The following is a 20,820-nucleotide window of genomic DNA, read 5'->3' as shown; positions in this document are numbered from 1 at the left end:
TTGTACAAAATATCATCATCAGTAAACAAAAATGTTAATAGATCTCAACTCTACAAGTCTCATTGGGGTACCATAGCCAATGTTGCTACCACTTCCTACCCCATAGCTTGGCTTCCAATAGCTCATTCCGGATCAAAGTTTATGGATTCCAAGGACATTTTGACACATAGAAACCATGCAAGAGATTTCAGACTCAAGAAGACAAGTGACAGAAACCCCATGAGCAATATTAATGGCAGCTCACAATAATAGTGCAACAGAAGCAGCGAAGTAATATTACTTCACATGGCTCAGGAAGAAGGTGTTCTACATGCCACACCAATACTACACCATTGTTGAGGAATGGTCCAAAGGGTCCCAAGGTAAATTACATGAAACAAATGTTTTGAAGATACAATCAAATAATATAGATATCAGGATCTTTGCTCTTAAGTTTCTGATTTGAACACCTTAAATAAATGTTCATCTATACCTACAAACCCTAAATAAATGTACATTAATACCCACATCTAGGGATTTGTTTTTAATACAGTTATACTCATCAATTCAGTTACAATATATGTCTTTAACAATATAGTGCACATTATCTCTCATTAGATAAATGAATATCTCTGCAAATTAATATTTGTTTTCTTTGATGGGTTGATAAATAGTCTCTATGCAATGCATGTGGCATCCAGTACAAGAAAGAAGAGAGACGTGCTGCATCCACCATGGCCATTGTAGCAGAGAATAAAAATGGATTTGTAAATCAAAATAATAAGATTGCCACTTCTTAAAGGCATAAATGATCCACAACCCTAGAATTATTGATATTCCATTTTTATTTATTGAATTATAATAGGTTTACAAGAAGCAGATTTGAGAGTTAATTGTTAGAGAATCAGTTCACAGAGAAATTGGGACTTAGATGGGTGTCTTGGCTTAAAATGTTATCCTTAAGCTGCAATATTTCATGAACTCTCCCTCTTCATTTCTATATTCTTACCATTTTTAAACCAATTGAAAGGCCATCTTTGTCTTGTATATAGAGATGGAAAAACCTTTCTCAACGATGTCTTATAGATTTTTAAAAAATTCCTTTCAGCCATGATCTGTGTTTTTTTATAACCTATAATAGATCATTGCACTCAAAATAATTATATACATGTGTCATTTGTAAATTTTCTCTGTCATGATCTGCAATGGAAGGAAAGCATAAATTTTTAACCTTCTCCTTCTTCCCAAATCAAAATGTTATCAACTTAGCTGTTCAGAATCCGGTGATGTTTATTTCATTTTATAAATGATATGAACTAATATGAGTTCAATGTTTTAACTTTCATCATGAGATGTAGCATTGTAGAATTTTTAATATTCTGTTGATTAAGTATATAGACAGTTAACAGTTAATCAATAATATATTGAATGGATGAAGTTAACAAGATGCTGATGAAGTCAAGATTTTTCAATGTTTTGTTGATTAATTATATAGACATTTAACAGTTAATCAATAATTATATTGAATGGATGAAGTTAAGAAGAATTTTATTTCAAAATGTCTGGGATAAATTATGTTCAAATTTCAATTGAAGAATCATAAAAATAGTGAAGCTAAATAATTTTGAATAATCCTACAAAAAATAAGTCTTGTTGAGTGCATAATGAGGCCAAGATGGTTATATGTTCCATTCACTATTAAAATCAACCTTCTCAATATAATTATAGAGAGAAATAGTATATATTTAAAAAACAAATCAACCATACATATTGTACCATCTCTTCAAAGTTTGAATTATGCAAAAACACTTCATTTCAATAGGACATGACTCCTCAACTAAATGGTTAAAATTTTATTTTCTCAAGTAAACATAATGTATTTGAAAACATGTATGGAATAATTTGTATTACATATATAATGATAAAGAATGTTGATTTTAAGAGAATGGAAAAATTTAAACTTTCCTTTTTTCAACTAATTATTTTTCTCCCTAAATGTTCCTTGTCTTTTTTGGCATACACAAACATCCATCCATCCATCTATCTATAGGGTTTATAGAAGAAAATATTTATTGGGGGTATTGGAAGGGGTGAAAAAATAGAGTTGGGTTAATATTTTTGGAAAATAAGGCATTAAGTTAATTTCCCCTCAGAGAGATTCAAGAAGGGGCCCTAAAACATCTTCCTAATAAAAACATTTCACTTAATTCAACTTAGAAAGGATTATAAAAACTTAATAGTGAATTTTGAAAGGCTTAATAGAATCTATGAGCATGAAGGCTACCTAGACAAGACATGGAAATGGACTACTAATACATTAAAAAAAAATCTTTTTGGAAGGTATTCCAAAGCAATAAATGTTGAGAGCATTGTTAATTTCTAAAAGAGCACTCAAAGAGCATGGAAAGGATGGATACCTAATTGTAGTGAGTTAAGTCAATCCCCTGCCATTCCACCCTATCACTATCCCCAGAATGGTTTGGTGGCTATGGCTATGGAACCACCTATAGATAGATAGTAGGACTTTCATCTTCATGCCTTAGCCCCTACATGCATAGCCAAAACCTATTTATTATTCTGGTAGGCATGCAAGGTGAGGGTAGGGACAATACAACTTTAAGAAGTTTTGCTAATCAATCTATTTTGCAGCAACACAACTTTATGATGATAAGTTCCGCCTATTAGGGCTATCTTGCCTCTAGAGAGTAGGGCTGCCCTTTAGAATGGTAGTGGAATCTCTCCCAGTTTTCAAAGTTGTACTTCATATCGATATAGTTGATTAGATTCATATTATAGAAGTAACAGGTTGATGCAATAAAAAAGAAATATAACTTTTAAAATCCATCCTAAAACCTTTTCCCAGTGAGACCACCTATTGCAAGTGAGCCTTCTATAAATAAATGTGTTTATAGGAGTGAAAAGGGGTAGAAGAGTTCCTAAAATCCTTTTTTAAATATTACCATCAACCAACATAGAAAGGACCACCTTAAAAATCTCAATACAAGAAGAATAAGGGAGCCATCTCTCTAGGATCCCTAGGATAAAGATAAGTTAAAGGACCAAATATAGAGACCTTAGAAGAAAATAGAGACACCTATTAAAAACTAGATCTCTTATCATAAGAAGTTACATAAGAAGAATATCCCTCTTTGATATAACACATATATCAATACCAACTTTTTGCATGCCACTAATACTAATAAATCACTACTAAACTAGACTCCATTCCAATAAGGATTCCATCATTCACCAAAACCTACATAACACTGATCTCCTAGAATACCCACCTGTAAATTACATAAGAAAATCAAGTTTTATCCCAAGAAATTTGGTGAACACTTCCAAATAGAACCCACTAGAACAAATTATAGAACGCAACAAATAGTTCCAAAAATAACACACCGAGGAAAAACCAACTATAAATAATAGGAAGTGCCAAAGTAAAACTCATAGCTTCCTAATATATAATATTAATAGCACTAGATGATACAACTCAAGAAACTATGTAAGAAAGGCCAAAAACACCATTAATGATTGATGAGATACAATTAAACCCTAATATCAAGGGAGAATAAATGCTCATCTCCAAGAAAAGAGTAACCCCAACAATGAGGGAGTAGATTCAAAGAAAGAAAAATACTTGGGGAAAAACTTGTACTAAATCAAGGAAACCACCAATGAATACCAAAATAAAGAAGCCATGATTTGACACATTGATACAAGTAGATGTGTAAGCAAAGTAATAAAGTGAAGATCCAAACAAGCAAGAGGCATAGTAAAATATTACTAAAATTAAATTCTACCTATATATTTTCAAAGAGCATCAACTCTAGAAGGTAAAAGTCTTTAGGCACCTTCACTACTTAATCACTATTTAGGGGTAAAAGAGAGATTCTTTAATAGGATGTAGATATCCACTTTTCACCACTAAGCCATTCAAAGGACATGTAAAGAGAAAGCTAGATAATCCCCAAATATGATTCATCTTCATATCCAAATTAGATTAGCACGATCCAAAAAGAGAAAGGGTTCCAATTCTAAATTTCAATTGTAAATAAGAATTTACTATAAGGAAATACACTCTTTGACCCATGTGTGATAATGTGTATGCAAAATTGAATTAATTGATTGAATAATATAAATCTAGATGTTAAGTGTACACAATCAACCGAATTAAGATATAGATCTAAGATAAAGATATGAAAGAAAATAAAGTATGAAAGAATCACCTTGAAATGTGTAGTAGAAGATGTATCTTAGCTTCAAAAACCATGGATCTAGATCTATTACAAAATATATGATTACGAATTGCTGAGTAAATTGATGAATCAGACAAAACCCAGAAACTATTTTTTTGGGAAAGAAGAAAATTCTAGGTCGACATGTTTGTAACTTGACCATTTAGGTTTCTCTGAGGTCATTCTGTACTAGGAGAAATGTAAAAAATTCAAACCAACTTCTCCTAAAATATCTTGGGGAGTTATTTCCAGATATGTCATCACATTTCTATTATTCTACTCCTACATACATAAAATGAAGGGTTTATGTTGTTTGTTGGATGAAGGCTTTCCTTGGTCAAGCTCTAGATTAAGGAATCAACCTTGAAATAATAAATGTAAATATAAATGATTGAAACAAGATAAATGTTAGGATTCTCTTTTCTTAAAAAATTTTGTCAATAAGGAGTTTTCCTTGTAGAGTGTTGAAGACCTTGAATTTGATATGTGAATTTAGGGTATCTCCACAATGTGCAATGGATCTATCATAATTCCATTTTGGTGTTATATATGTAAGTGTGCATCAATGTAGATGGTGATGAATTATTCAATATAGATCTCATCCCTTGATGTCCAACAATGTGTTAGATCTTGAAAATAAAATGCCCACAAAGGATCCTTTAATGCTTATTAATATCTCTCTTGCTTCAATACTTGAAAAATGATATGAATGCTTGAACTCCTTGAATGGAAAGTGTAAAAGAAGAATTTTAAATCTTGTTTCAGTATGCTATGAGATGATTTTTTTATGCATTGAAAAATGAATCATGCAAGTCTCCTTGTGTAGGATTTATCTAGCGGAAAAAGAATACACGTCAACTAGAGAGAGGGTGTCAACTAATTAAACCCCCAAGGATTTTTGAGCTCCGATCCTCTCAATATTTGGGATCAAAGTTAACTTGGGTCAACCTTGACTAGTCTAGGTCAACTTGGTTTGACTTGGTCCTAGAGAAGAGGATGGAGGAAGCTTAGAAAGCTTAGATGGATGATGGATGATAGAAGATCTTGGATGATGTGCATGTCCATCCATGGTCTCGAAAGTCATTATGGAATAGGTGATTAAATATATCAAAAGGAAAGTGTGTCCATTTTAAGATGGTACAATTAGCCCCCACTTTAGCAAGAGTATGAGTTTCCTCAAACTCACAATAAAGTATATCAAAAGAAAAGAGTTGATAAGGTTTTTGTAACTTATTATGAACTACATGTGAAAAGGAAATAAAAGAGAGGGGAAAGGTCTATGCAAAAGGGATGGCATTGAATAATCTATAGTGTGTTTGCATGCTATTCAACCCATCAAAAATGAATTGAATGGTCTAGCAAGTGTATGTGGAATGCTACTTAGTCCATTAAAGGATCCAACTTTGAGGGAACTCCATGTCTCAAAAAGAAGAGTCCAAAAGGAAATCTAGGCCTAAGGATGTATGTGACCTTAATTGACCAACAAAATATTAGGCTTCCCAAACTATCAATAGTCAAAATAAGGATTAAAAACAAAAATTGGGCCTCCTAAACTGTCCATAGTTTAGAGAGAGATCCAAAGAGACCAAGCCCCCAAGAACTATCTGTTAGAGTAAATAATTAATTAATTAATTATTATTTATTCTATCTACTTAAGCTTATTTAGGTTAATGCATTTATTTAATATTTAGTATTTAATGGTTGTAGTGATGAGTTGTTGACAACATGGGAGTTCATTCCCTTCTAGCATGTTCCACCTTTTTGTGGAAGTGTGTTTAGTTGTCAACCTTATCTTATACCACCTTCCAACTTGTTCTACAAGCTTCCTTGAGGCCTTTATATTCAGTCTCTCTCTCATTGTAAATTCATCCATTCACATAGCAATTTCATTTTCCTATTGTGAAATATTTGCTCTTGCTTTGTTTCCTTCAAGCTCTTGCTCCTTAGGTTTCTCTTCGGCAAGCTACTTGCATTGTAGGTGATCTTGGCAACTACGGAGTTGGATTTCATCAACTCCTACATGGTATCAGAGCCTTCCGACTGCTTCTTGGTCCAAAGGATTTTTGAAGCCGTGATTCGAAGACACAAACCCTAGTTTTTTTGTGATTTTTTCTTCAATCGGGAGGAAGAGGATTTTTTTAGTATTTCGAGAAAAAAGGAGAAAGAGGGTTTGACATAACAAATCTGATAATTTTTGGGCTTTTTTCTTCTTCTTTTTTGGAGGTGCAATGGTGGTAATTTAGAAAAAATAACTATAGAGGTGATTTTCAAATAGCGATATCTCCCTCATACAGACTCATTTTTTCAAGCAATTTTTTTTGTTTTGGGGTAAGAGTTCATGATCTACACATTGGTGTAGGTGGTTTGAGATCTCTATTCCTAAATTTTTTTGCAATTTGCAATTTCCAATTTTTGCTACTTCAAATGCTTAGTACGGGCTCATCTAGAAACATAATCAGGTTCTAGTTTTTTTTAATGTGTATATTTTTTTGTCTACTTTACAGATTTGCAATTAGATTATAGGTTCTATAGATAGAAATACTACTTTCAAAAATAGGCCCTAAATTGGCTATTGTAATTGCACTAAGTAAAGAGTGCCCAATTTATACATTGTGGGGGGGAGCATTTTCTTTTCTGAAATTTACTTTAGAATAAGACCCTTCTACTTCTACCTTCTTCTCTTTCAATGGAGGATCCATTTGTGACCCATCTCATGCCACACAACTATCACACCTGGAAGGCACAAATGACTAGGCTTCTCATGTCAAGGGGCTTATGGTCATGTCTAGATGAGAATCAACCTGTTCTTACACACCCTTTTCAGTATCTTTAGCATAGGAATAAAATGGATGAGGCCATGGGATTGATTGCACTGAACATCTCAAATAGTCTTCTATTTCACATGGATGGTTTGACCACTCCACGGGCTATTTGGATGAAATTTCAAACTTTATTTGGCACAGTGAATGAGTTATGGTCACTTTAGCTTGATGTAGAGTTGACTTCTTTGACACTTGACAACTTTCCCACCATTGAGGACTTCTTGATGAAGTTCAAATCTTTGTTTACACTTTTGTAGGGATGTGGGAAAACCAAGATAGATGATGAGTGTATCTTTTTGATACTCTTAAAGTTGAGGGAACAATATCATATTTTCTCTTCCACTTTCTACTCCACTATGGATGCCTTGGGTGACAGACACAAGATGCCTTCATTTGAGATATTTTGTGATCGGTTAACTCATGAATAGTCTAAGATCACTCAAATGGATTCACTTTTAGGTTCACAGTCATAGGCATTTCTTGTCAAGGATACACAAGAGCAGAAGTCGAAGCAGATATCAAATCCCTCTTCTACTAGTTCATCATCTTCTAAGAAGAAAGAGAAAAAGAAGACTGAGACTCCTACCTATTCCTATTGTCAGAAAGGATCTCATGATGAAGCACATTGTTTTCAAAAGAGATTTGATGGCTATGAGAAACAAATTCCATATTTGCAAGCTCTTCTTCAGAAGAACATTTTTTCTTCTTCGTCCTCTTCTACCTCATAGGGGTCTGCCTTTAAGTCTTCTTCCACATCTTTTCCATCTACATCAAATCTTGGAAAGGGTCATGCATTATAGGCTTCCATTGCATCTCCTTGACAGGTTCCTTGGATATTGGATTTAGGTGCTTCTCACCATATGACATCTTCTCAAGGTGTCTTCTCTACTCTTGAGGCTTCTCCTATTCCTCATATTCTCATGGAATAACACTGCCCTACTAGTCTATGGGGAAGGTTTAGTTAGCATTTAGTATGGCATGATTAATGATGTATTGTATGTTCCATCTCTATCTCAAAACCTTCTCTCAATTTCTCAGATTACACACAATGGATCAGGGAAGATAGTTGAGTTCATTTTCGATTCAGTCTTCATTCAAGATTGTGTAATAGGTCTTATTGCTATAGGGGAAGTTGATTCTTCCACTCATCTCTACACCTTCTCTCACTTTGTGCCACCATCTCCATTATTGGAGCACACTACTTCTCTTTTCCTGGAGCATCATGTGGTGCGGTCAAGATACTTGAACCTTTATATTGTTCTTGAGATCCCTATTTTGATTACCACACCACATCCAATTGAGGAATTTTCTCTTCAGTAGGATTCTTCTTCTTTTGCTCCACCTGATCCTCTAGCTCCATTCATCAAGCCTCTAGGTGTACCTATTGCAGATTCTACAATGGACATTTATGATAGAATCATCACAACTACCTTTGGGATTCCCTTTCACGATCCTCATATTTTCTCCTTTGAGCATCAAATAGGCCTTCCAGTCTTCCCTCTCATTCAGGGGTTCCCTTGTTTTGTTCCCTTGTTTACTCCACATTGGAGTTTCATTGGTTCGATTATTTCTTGAAGAGCTCCATTAATCTGGGGGGGCTTTGAAAACTTTTCTATCTCTCATGGGGGGGCTAGTTGTACTTGTGGATTTGAGAGAGTCTCTTAAAACATTTTTGATGGAAGTTGTCCTTGGGGGGTCTTGTTGAGGCCTTCCTTCCTTCCTTTATTTTTTCAGCATGTTTTTACTTACCTCTTTTTTGGGGAGGGTTTTCCCACGTGGTTTTCTCTCTTTCCCCATTTTCAGAGGTTTCATTTCTTTGCATTGTACATGGGTACCTAACATGGCCTTGTTGCCGGGATCCATTCTACTTTTTCATCTTAGTTTTGTGAGCTTAAGGCATTCCCCTACATTGCACTTAAGGGGGGGTGTTAGAGTAAATAATTAATTTATTATTTATTATTTATTCTATTCAGTTAAGCTTACTTAGGTTAATGCATTTATTTAATATTCAGTATTTAATGGTTGTAGTGATGAGTTGTTAACAACATGAGAGTTTTTTCCCTTCTAGCATGTTCCACCTTTTTGTGGAAGTCTGCTTAGTTCTCAACCTCATCTTCTACCACCTTCCAGCTTGTTCTAGAAGCTTCCTTGAGGCCTTTATATTTGGTCTCTCTCTCATTGTAAATTCATCCATTCACATAGCAATTCCATTTTTCTATTGTGAAATATTTTCTCTTTCTTTGTTTCCTTTAAGCTCTTGCTCATTAGGTTTCTCTTCGGTAAGCTATTTGCATTGCAGGTGATCTTGGCAACTATGGAGTTGGATTTCATCACCTCCTACACTATCAATAGCTCTAGGAAACTAATAATTCATGGAAGGAGAAGGGAGAGAGAGAGAGAGAGAGAGAGAGAGAGAGAGAGAGAGAGAGATTTGGGGATAACTTTAAAATCATACCAACAATACAATGGTGAAGTACTCCAAGCTATACTAAGAATCCATATTTTCTACTCCATGATAAGAAAGGATGAGCAAAGTGTATGCCTCTATGTTAAAATTATTTCCAACACCTTAATGGGGGAATTGGCTTTAATGGAAGCACACATGCATCCACTAAAGAATGTTTCCACTATGAGATTCCCCCAAGAGGATAAATATATCAAGGCAAATGGACACATGACAAAAAGAGACAATGTGAAGTGGTCTACTAACTTTAGGGACAATATGATCATATGATAATATGTAATATTATATCAAGTATGAAATACCAACATTCCCCGAAGGAAGTCAAAACTACAACAAAATGGAGGAAAAGATATGTAAGAGTTACAAATAAGAGTCTTTTTGGGCCAATAACATGGAGACCAAACTTAATTGGTGCTACCATATCATGAGAAACCAAGAAAACTATACAAGATCACTAGTAAAAATAATAGCATAGGTACAACATAACATGTAACAATATATAAAAGAAAAGAGATACAAGTAAACTAATATGTATGATAGTTTCAATTACTTTATCTTCTTGTTCTTGACAAAGAAACAAGGATTATTTAAATAAATCTACTCAAAACATATAACAAAAGCAAAAAATGAAGGAGAGCACAATATAATATCACAAAGATTAGCATGCCAAATGGATTCCATGTCAAGAATTTTGTATGCCCCCCATATTGTTTTGAAATGATAGGGGAAAGATGGAAACTCTCAAGAGAAATGACATGTAACATTTTAGGAATCACAACTGGTTTCAAGCAACTAATTCTTTTTTGGTAATTTGCCCTTGAGATTATTATTTGAAATGAAATTTGTGAAGTGTCAATTGTATTCTACAATGGCCAAATAACCGCTTTCTTCTCTTGAGAAGAATAAATTGTATTAAATTCACCCTCCAAAATCACATTAGATAGTTCAAATATTTTATGGGGGAGGCTAGTATATATCATAATATCTTTTTTTATGAGAGGTTTTTTTAATGGTTAATTGTTCAAAACCAACATTAATTATTATTTTTTATAATTAATTATATTATTTGTTAATGTCAAGTAGACTCTAGTCCAAGACCTCCTAGGTACAAGGTACATAGTTTACTATTGTGTTGTAGTTTCCTTTTCATGAGATGTTATATAAGCTCATATTTATTTGTTTAGGTAGAAAAGGGAGACACTTTAATAGGATTGTAGATATCCTCTTTTCTAGAGAAACTAAACCATTCAAATATATATGAAAAAGAAAGAGGGAAATTTATAAATATGATTTCTCTTATTATATTGGATATAACCCAAAGGGATGAGGGAGCCAATACTAAATTTGAATTTTAGAGAGGAATGTGATACAAAGAAATGTACTCTTTGGCCCTTGATAGCATAGAGTGAATATGGAACTGAAGTAATCACTTAAATAATGTAAATCTAGATGAAATATATACATAATTAGCACAATTAAGATATAAATCTAGGGTAAAGATTTGAAAGGAAATAAATTATGAAATACTCACCTTTAGAGGCACAAAGGAAGATGTTTTGAGCTCCAAAACTCACAAGTCTAAATTGTTTCAAAATATCTACTTGTGGATCTTGGAATAAAATGATGAGAGGAACAAAACCCAATAATCTCCCTAGAAAAGAAAACTTAAGGTCTATGTCCACTCAGAAAGGAACCCTTATATTAGGTTGACATTGTTTGGTGACTTGCAACTGAATTCTCCAGAAAGATCTTGAAAAGTAGGTTCCTGATTGGTAAACTTCAATTGGTATCCTACAAATAAACATAGAAAATAAAGGGTTTTTTGGTTTGGGTATAATGAGATCTTGCCTTGGTCAAGCCCTAAGGGAATTAACCATAATTGAGAAATCTAAATGTAAATGACTAAAAGACAAGATAAATGTTAGGATTTGTCTTTCTTCAAATCCTTGTCAATAAGGAATTTTTATGTAAGTATATTGTATATCTTGAACTAGGAACATGTACGATCATATCTCCACACTTTGCAATGGATCTACCATAATCCCATCATGGTTCCATGGATGTAAATGTGCATCAATGAAGAAGATGAATGCTTCAATACAGATCTCCTCCCGTACTGGTCAACAATAAACTAGATCTTGAAGAGGAAATACGCACAAAGGATCCTTCTATACTAAATAGGAATCTCCTTACTTGAATGATTGAAAATCTTGAATATTGGAACTTCTTGAATGAAAAAGGAAAAAATCTTCACTTGATAGAAAGAGTTTTTAATCTTGGAATTTAATTGGGAATAAGACATGAAAATGAAACCTCCAAGTATCCTTATATATGAGTTTTGGATGGGAAAAAAATACAAGTTGATGGGAGAGTGAAAGATAATTAATTAAACCCTTAAGGCTTTCTAGGCCTCAAGCCCCAAAACCATCAAGGACTAGGTCGACATGGGAAACCTAGTCTTGGTCTAGGTTGACCTAGGAGAACTAGGTTGACTTGGTTCAACCTAGTCTAGTCCATGTTGACCTAGGCTGACCTGGTTCCATAGTTTAGGTCAAGGGAGCCACATAAATCTTTAGCAGATTCCATGAGATATCATAATCATTCTACATCTTGGAAGTGATTTTTAATTAGTGATATCTTTGTAATAAAAAATCCTATTTTAAAGGAATAATTTTTATTTGGGGTAAATCTTTCTACATTTTGTATTGATGTTGGTGGTTTTGATTTTGGTTCCTAAGGTTTAAATTAAAAATTTCAGCGATTTCAATTTGTGAAACATCAAAGGCCCAATTCAGTCTCATACTGACTCCTTTTCAAATGATATTGTTTTTTTAAGTGTATAATTCTTTGTACTTCATAGTAGTACTATTAGTTTTTAGTCATTATGATAAGAAATTTCTATTCTATACATGGTCTTATTTGACATGTTTTTAGAAGTTTTACTATGTATATATCTTATTTTTATTTTTTCATAGTGATCTAAGTATGATACATTGATTATAGCCATTGTATCTAGAAAAAGTAGAGTTATGTGTTTACTATTACTTTAAAGATGTCATTTTGCTGACACTAGTATGAAGTGATAAATCATTTCTTTCGAGAGGGTGGGGTATATTTATTCAACTAAAATTATGGGATTTTACATTTTGTTGGAAGTTAATTGGGAAAACTAAGATACTGAGAGGGGGGAGAATCAAGATCTATAAAAATTTTATCCTTCAAAATAACTTTACTACATTCACCACATTAACCATCTCATATCTATCTTATGCATAATAGAACTTGAAAATATCAAATGCTAAAATAAATCTAACTATGCATCACAATCATGAAATGTAAATAAATAGCACAAAAGATTTGGTAACCCATAAACCCTCCAATGTGAAGGTAAAATTGAGGTGAGGATGACACCCATAAATCTTCACTACTATAGTAACAAATTTATCCTATTAGGAATACAATTTTGATCACTTATGATGATCTACCTGTGAGGGGTATGCTATGTTAAAATCTTTAAGACTATCAGGTCTACCTTGATTAAAGGATTTTAGACTTAAAATGAAGGACTTTATTAGGATATGTACAAAGGTCTGTTAAAACCACCTTGATTCAATCTATCAAAACTAATTGAGTACCTGATCCTTTAAAATTACTAATTAGGGATCTCTTCCATCCAATCCCTGATCTGATCTCTAATCTGGTATGTCTTTACTCTATTATTCACTACTTCATTAGGTCACTAACTCTATTCTTCACAAATTTCTCTCGCAACATCCAAAAACTTAACTCATTTGCTTCCATCACTCAATTTGCAATATCTTGTGTGATATCTCTCTTTATATATATGAAAATAGGGTTTGGATATACCTATTTAAAGACATCTATAGAGTCTTCTAGATACTTCCATTTTTTCCTCTTCATATAATTGGTTGTTCATCCCTCATAGGGATCGATGATCCACATCAAAATGCATAATAACCTTTGTAACAAACTCTACAATCATTAAATAGGATTTACCTATAGGCTTGAAATAGTTTACATCAATTTTTTTACCATTCCAAACATTTATGTCATCTCTATGTTAGGCGGCACTACAGTCTCTGATGATTGGTCATAACTAGTCTTACTGTTGTTGCTCAACCTTAACTTTCTCGGCTCCTTTTGTATAATTCAACACTATGTGCTCTATCTTCTCAGCAATAATTGTCGTCAAGTTATACGTAAAGTACACAGTGACCAAAGACTTTCTCAATTCCTATAGAGCTCATCTTATACATGACTCGACCTATATAGAGTAGTTCGGTCATAGTGATGACAGATTGATTGACTCTTCCTTATATATGACTATGTGTTTTACACTAATATACAACAAAACTTAGAGATACCAATACATTTATGCCTTAAGTTATCTCTAGTACTTTTTTTATTATCTTTTCATGAGTAATACTAAATTTCAACTTTTAATTCCACATAAGTATGCAATGTAGAAAATAAATACACAAAATATACTAATATAGAAATAATTAACTTACTGCACTTCTTGAATTATTCAAGAAACATATATCCTAGTTTGAAAATTGATGAGACCATTAAAATTTTTATGGCTCTTAAAATATTAAGGATATGTGTAACAATCCATCTTATATTTTACATTGTTAAGTATGTTTGGGATAAATTTGTTCACTTGTATAAAAAACTTGATGACTTTGGAGGATTAATAAATTCCAAATTTATATCCTAAGCATTTTGATACAATATAGGAGTGTGTTAGTAAGTAAAATGAGATAAGAGCCTAATTTCAAGATTGTGGCACTTAGAAGGAGGATGCACATTTTGTCCTCAATTTACTAGGAAATCTTCCTTCAGAGTATATAGCTCTTATTTCTAGTTTTCATACTCATTGGTTGAATATGGGAATACATGGCTATGTAGCATAATTTTATTCATTCATATCTATTTTGATTCTTTAACATGAAGTGTTGGTCAAAATGAGTAACCCAACGTTGATGAAGTCACATGCTTTGGTAGATTGTCATGAAAAGGGATCCAACAAGAAGAAAAATCAATCAAAACCTAATATATATAAGGACAGAGTATAATCTTCCTCTTTCCAAGGAAAGTATACATCTTCTCCATTATGTGGGGACCATAAAAGAGGGATAATTATGTGTATTTATATTTGAAGAAGCTAGGACATGAAGGAAATTATTTTCACAAGAATGATATTTATGAATATATGTATCTCTAGAAGAAGAATGTAATCAAATTTCCTTCAAGCATGTCTAACTCAACTTATTCTTCGAAATAAATATAATATGATAAGGAAAAGAGTCACAAATTTGTGACAAGTGCTAATAAAGGAAAATATCATTTCACTACTACAAGTCATGATAAGTGAGAAATATTCTAGATTATGGTGTTTCTCTCATATGTAGTCTTTATGTGTGTGTGTGTGTGTGTGTGTGTGTGTGTGGGAAAGGATATCTTGATGTTTATGATGAAACCTAAATAATGATGTATTCTATGTACCTTAGTTGAAAAAATATCTCCTAAAAATATCAATCAAATCACTCATGGAATACTAAGTAATAGAATGGATTTCACTCCTAATTTTATTATCATTGGAATATTATAAAGTGGAGATACTATATCTATTGGGGTGGTAGATCAAACAATATCCATTATAATCCTTTTATATTTTTTTCCTAATGATGACTACAATATTTTAGATGATGATAATATACTTCTAGTGTGGATTTTAATCTTTAGAACTTTTGTTAGTTTCATTTGAATGGGTCAAAAATGAAATTTTTTAAGTCTCAATTTTACTCTATGTCAAAAAATGGGAATCATTTTTGGGGGCTAACCAATCCTACTCCCATAGATGCTTATATTCTAACATTTTAGAAGTGATTCCCTTTAAAAAGACATGAAATTACCATCGATGAATTTGTATTTATTATCACCTAACTAGGTTAGATAATAAGTACTTCTTGGGACTAGGTACAATATCATGCATCTCATCCTAGCTTTAATGGTTATATGAGATAATATGTAAGTATAGGGGAGAATGAAGAGACACAAAAAAACTATAGGAGAGTAAAGAGAGACAAAAGTGAATAGATTATCTTAAGCCATGAGGATGTTATTCCTATCATTTTACAATCATTTTATAAAGATTACTTCACTTATAATATAGTCTTTTTCCTAATATCCTCTCATTAATAATAATGTGCAATGTCATCCACACACCTCTAACTATATTCTTATAATCTTCTCTAATAGCATGACCCTTCATTTTTTACCTAATCTATTTTAATAATATCTAAGATATTTATCAAATAATAAATAAATTATATTTTCAAAGGTGATTCGGTTCTAAATGAATGCAAATTTTTGACCATGTTGATATAGAAAATAAAAAATTGATCAAAATAATAAGAAATATGTAGAAGGGGAAGTAGGCTCTAAAATTTGTATACAAAGCCTACTTGCCTACATTTATTTCTCATCCCTTGAAAATTACATGGATATGCATTCACAAGGATTTATTATCGAAAGTAGAGGCATTTCTTCTAGCTGAAGAAAATAACTATTCTAATGTATTATGTCCTAATTCATCCTCTAGAAAAATACCTAGTAGCTATCGACCTCTCTCACTTCAAAACCTTACAAAAAAAAAATTTACTTTGAACAATTAGGGGGCTTCAAATATTTTAGAGAAGTGATCAAGGGGACTTCTTCTATACAATATAGATTGAAGTCTATTCCTAAAGAGTAGAAGAGAGAATAATTTGGCCCAAGTAAAGGTGATGTTGCTAATGATCATTTGCCTTTTAGTCTATGTATCAAGCCTAACACCAAATTGGGAATTTTCATCGAGTAGGAGAAGCATAGGCTTTGGGGTTGTCCTATCTTGTTTTCTTCCCTTAAAATTTCGAAGCTCTCTTCTACAGTTTTTTCAAGCAACTGGATTCATAATACTTAGGAAAGAAAAAAAAAGGTTTTAATTTTCATATTTTTTCTATAACCGTCATTTACAAAAAGATTTATTTAATAGATAATTTTGGAGACTTGGGTCTTGTGATTTTAGTAATACCCTTTAGTCTCTTATGCCTATCCATAGCGAAGTCCTTCCTCTTTCAACCTCCCCATGACTTATAGTATGGAATCTTTCACCCTTCCTTTGGAGCCTCATCTTTTAGGCCTTAGACCCAATTGGTAGAGTGCTCTAGGTTAATAGGTCCAATATCCTCATACCTACTATGGATGTAATAGTTCTGGTGGACCTATCAACCAAGGTGTTAACCTCCATAATAATCTCTCATTTGATTTATATTTTTCTCATTATTGCTTCCCAAAGGTATTAATGTCTTCTATTTTTTGCAGGAAAGAGGGCCGCAAGAAAAATTAAACTACTTTTTTCTTTCTAGGAAACCCGTGTAATTTCAAAAATTCAAAAAATGAACTTATATCCCCACAACATTGAGCGAAAAGTGCATGAAACTCACCTCTCTTGTGTTGCAACTAATACAAAAGACCACCCTATAATCCCCCCTCTCCACTTGGAGAATTTCAAGGATATTTGTTCCTCCCTTGATGGACTTAAGCTTAACTTTGTCTCTAATAAGGTGACAGCCCCAAGCAATAGCCTATCTGAGATTGAGAAGCTTCTCAAGATACATAATATTCACATTGGTTTTAATCAAGACCAAAATAGAGTAAATCCTAAGAATAAGAATGCTCAACAACAAGTATTGGAAAAGATAATGAAGAGCATTGGAGGTGGGAATAATAATTGTAAATCTCATAGGAAATATCCTTTTTTTGTTAATCCCAATCTAAAATATATGTGAGACTAGATTAGAAATAAAATAGCAAAAGAAACTCAATAAATGGAACAATAGAACAATGGATTATTATCCTTGGCTAGGAGGATTAAGATTTTTTAAAAGGTTCTATCCTCTCATTCTATATATTATTACTTAGCCTGGTTATTTAAGCATAGCTAATTCAATTTCCTTCAAAAATTATTCATGATTTCATGTGATCTAATAGAGAGGTAAATAAGAAAAGACATGTGGTCAGTTGGGATTTATGCATAAGAAGTAGAGAGTTAGGGCATCTTATTCTAAAGGATTTAAAGACTCAAGGGCTTTCACTAGCAATAAAGTGGAATACCAAAGAAAGTCATGAGAAAGAGTCTTGGAAGATCTTTACTAGGAGCAACGTCTTGAGGGTTGCACCAACTCATGCTAAATCTTGGAAATAACAAGGACTAATTCTAAAATTGTTTTCACTAAAGGTACACATAAAATTTGAAGGGTCCAACATCTTTAAATCCATTTGGGGGAATTGAAACACAATTAAAAATATTTTTGATGAAAATCATCTTATGGAGAAGCATAGAAGAATATGTGGTGGCAAATATCCTACTCTTGTAAGCCAATGACATTAGTGCAAGATTTCTCTACCAAAAGCTAGGTAGCACTAGTTATTTAGAACTTCAAGGATGTTTTGTGCAACAATGAACTAAAGAGATGGGAAGAGATTAGTTTTTCAAGTTCTACATTCCTTCAACTCAATGGAGAATGTACTAACTTATGAAAGAAAGATGTCTTGACCTTGCACGTCCAAAACCATGTTGTGAAATAGGAACCTCTTCTAAAATATTGAGGTCATTAGATGGCTCAAATTTATTTTTCTATCTCCAAATTAACAAAGTTGATATCCTTTATCACCTCAATTATAAGTACAAAATGAACCTAGACTATGATGATTGTGGGAAATCTCTTAGTAGACTAGGGTACAAACCTATTGAACCAAAAATTCTTACTTCCTATATCATCTCCTTTTTCATAAACTACCCTTCAAGAGATTAAGGGGTAAACCTAATAGCTGCTCTATGTGAAAAAATATTGAGTCTATTCACTATGTTTTCTTTGAACATATTTTTTCTAAAGATTTCTAGAGTATGTTTTGTCTATATTTAAACTATTATTTCACTTTTACTCATATTCTCTTTATTTAAAACATTTTGGTCTATCATCTATGATCATGAGCTATGGATCATTTAGAAAGCTAGGAAGGATGACATATTTAATGGTAAATCTAGGCACCTTACTGAATCTCTTTTAAAACTCATATATTCTAATATCTCTCTATAAGTAATAGCAATATTCAAGCTTTTAGAATAAAAGTTCCTCAAGTTGCTAAGAGAAAAAAAGGGTAAATGCACCATTAAAGAAATTTTATATGGTCATACTACAATGATCACTAAAGATGAATTTTATTGAATAGTGGGAGAATTAATCTAGAATCTCAAAGAGGATGGAAAATGGGAACATTAGAAATAAAGAGGACAAATCAAAACCATAGGTATTAGAAAAATGGAACCAAAAAGGCTTGACAATAAATATTCTCCAGGCCACCAAAAGAAGGTAAGTGATACCAATTGAGGTAAGTGGTGATGATGGTTTAGATAGTTCTCAAAACTCATATGGAAGTGGACCCATTATTGGGATCAACCTTGATAACTACCTAGTTGAAGATGACTCTTATGACACTTGGAATGAGCCAGTTAGCTAATATGATCTCCTATGAATAATCATAATGCAGACATCATATATTTTGTAATATCTTTCAACATATACTTTTCTATCGAATCTCAATGAGATAAAACAACTATGTACTCACCTTTTGTCTAACTGATAATTAAGGTGTTGGGAAGAAAGGTAAGCATAGCCATAGCAAGGTGAGACTGGAAAGGCTAGAGAAAGCCTTGAGTGACCTAGTTGACAAACAAACTACTATCTTCCAAAGGTTTGAAACGTTGGTGGAGTTTTCCACCAATGTCATGCACTCCGTGGCCACTACCCTCTATTTTTTGCATGCCAACAAAGAGGAGGACCTAGAAAAAGTCACTAAGACCACTCCATCCATCTATGGGTTCTTGGCTGAGGATTGGTTAAAGACCATCCTAGAAAAACTAGTTAACACAGAGGGGGAGGATGTGGACAAAGATGTGCATGAGAAGGATGACAACCATGGGCTAGAAGAGGCAGGTAGCCCTATAACTTTTGTTTATTTTTGTTGTGTTTATGATTATGATTTTGAACTTGGTACCCTATGAGGTCTTTATGTTTATGTTGATTAGGGGACTTATAGCAATGATTTTATAAGGGTTGTTATTTTATTTTACAGTCTGTTATGCATATTAGTTTAAAGACTGATAGTATTGTTAAGGTAACTATGGACATATATATTTTTTTGAAGTTTAAAGTTGTTATTAGTTAGGTGGTTGGGAGGTTAGCTTCAGCTGATTTATCCACCTTTTTTCACTTCAAGGTCAGCCTCCCATATTTTTGATTGCTATCAATTACTTCAAAAACTGATAATTAATACAAAAATCAAAACAAATATCATTGAATTGTTTGTCATAACTTTCATGAATGCAATCTATTAGTCATACATAGTTTCAATTAGAATAACAATATATAATCAAGTAAGATTAATTTACACATAAGACTAAAATGAACAATTTTAATAAATATTTATAAATTTTAATAAATATAAATTATTATTTAACTTTACTTAATTTTATTTTTATTATTATACTTTAATTCTTTTAAATGTTATTTTAATTATTTTAATTTATATATGTATCATTTCTATAATAAATATTACATATAATTTATGTGTACATGCACATAGTGAATTAAGATATATCATCAATTTTATACCTACATACAATTATAAAGAAAAATATCAGATAAAAATTATGTTTACATACATATAATAAAAAAATACTTTTAAATTATTATTAATTAATTATGAAACAAATAAAATGACTCTAAATTAATATTATTCAACCTTTATATATAAAAAACATATATTAGATATGTATTCTAATTTATATTCATGAAAAACATTAATATGCAAAAGATTTTTAATCAATGTAGTGAAGATCTTTTCTTTCTACCTTAGATTTCAACATTCTTCTGTAGGTTAAGATTTTAAGATTTTTCTGCAGGATTTGCCATGTATTTAATAATTGTAATGTAGATGAACTCCTTGCAGAACCTCCTACTAACAATGGGGAGGTAGCTCCAATTACAACCTAATGAGTAACAATAGCCAAATTCTACCCTAACAAAAATAGGACATATGCCTCCTGCCATTCTTTTTAAAATTAGCAATGGCTTCTTTGGCATCATCATAGAGATAAGCCGCCTTACAGAACCCCTTCAACTTACATAGCTCAGTATCCAAACTATCATCCTCCTCCAATGGAGTTACCAGAAACCCATTACAAGGA

The 20,820-nt window shown here is 32.4% G+C and overlaps 1 protein-coding gene across 1 annotated transcript in view; it reads right to left on the bottom strand.

Annotated features, from left to right (window-relative positions):
- Positions 1-20,651: 20,651 nt before the first annotated feature.
- LOC149527947 (uncharacterized) overlaps positions 20,652-20,820 on the bottom strand; it is a 26,359-nt gene continuing 26,190 nt past the window's right edge. The window contains exon 2 of the mRNA XM_089811199.1: positions 20,652-20,820. This exon is cut by the window's right edge and continues 460 nt beyond it. Within this exon, the coding sequence (XP_089667325.1) occupies positions 20,652-20,820 (169 nt within the window).

The sequence above is a fragment of the Cupressus sempervirens genome, chromosome 11, assembly GCF_028749045.1.
Source record: "Cupressus sempervirens isolate cs-2001-9-10 chromosome 11, ASM2874904v1, whole genome shotgun sequence".
NCBI classification, from domain to species: domain Eukaryota; kingdom Viridiplantae; phylum Streptophyta; class Pinopsida; order Cupressales; family Cupressaceae; genus Cupressus; species Cupressus sempervirens.
This window is presented reverse-complemented; position numbering and strand designations above follow the sequence as displayed.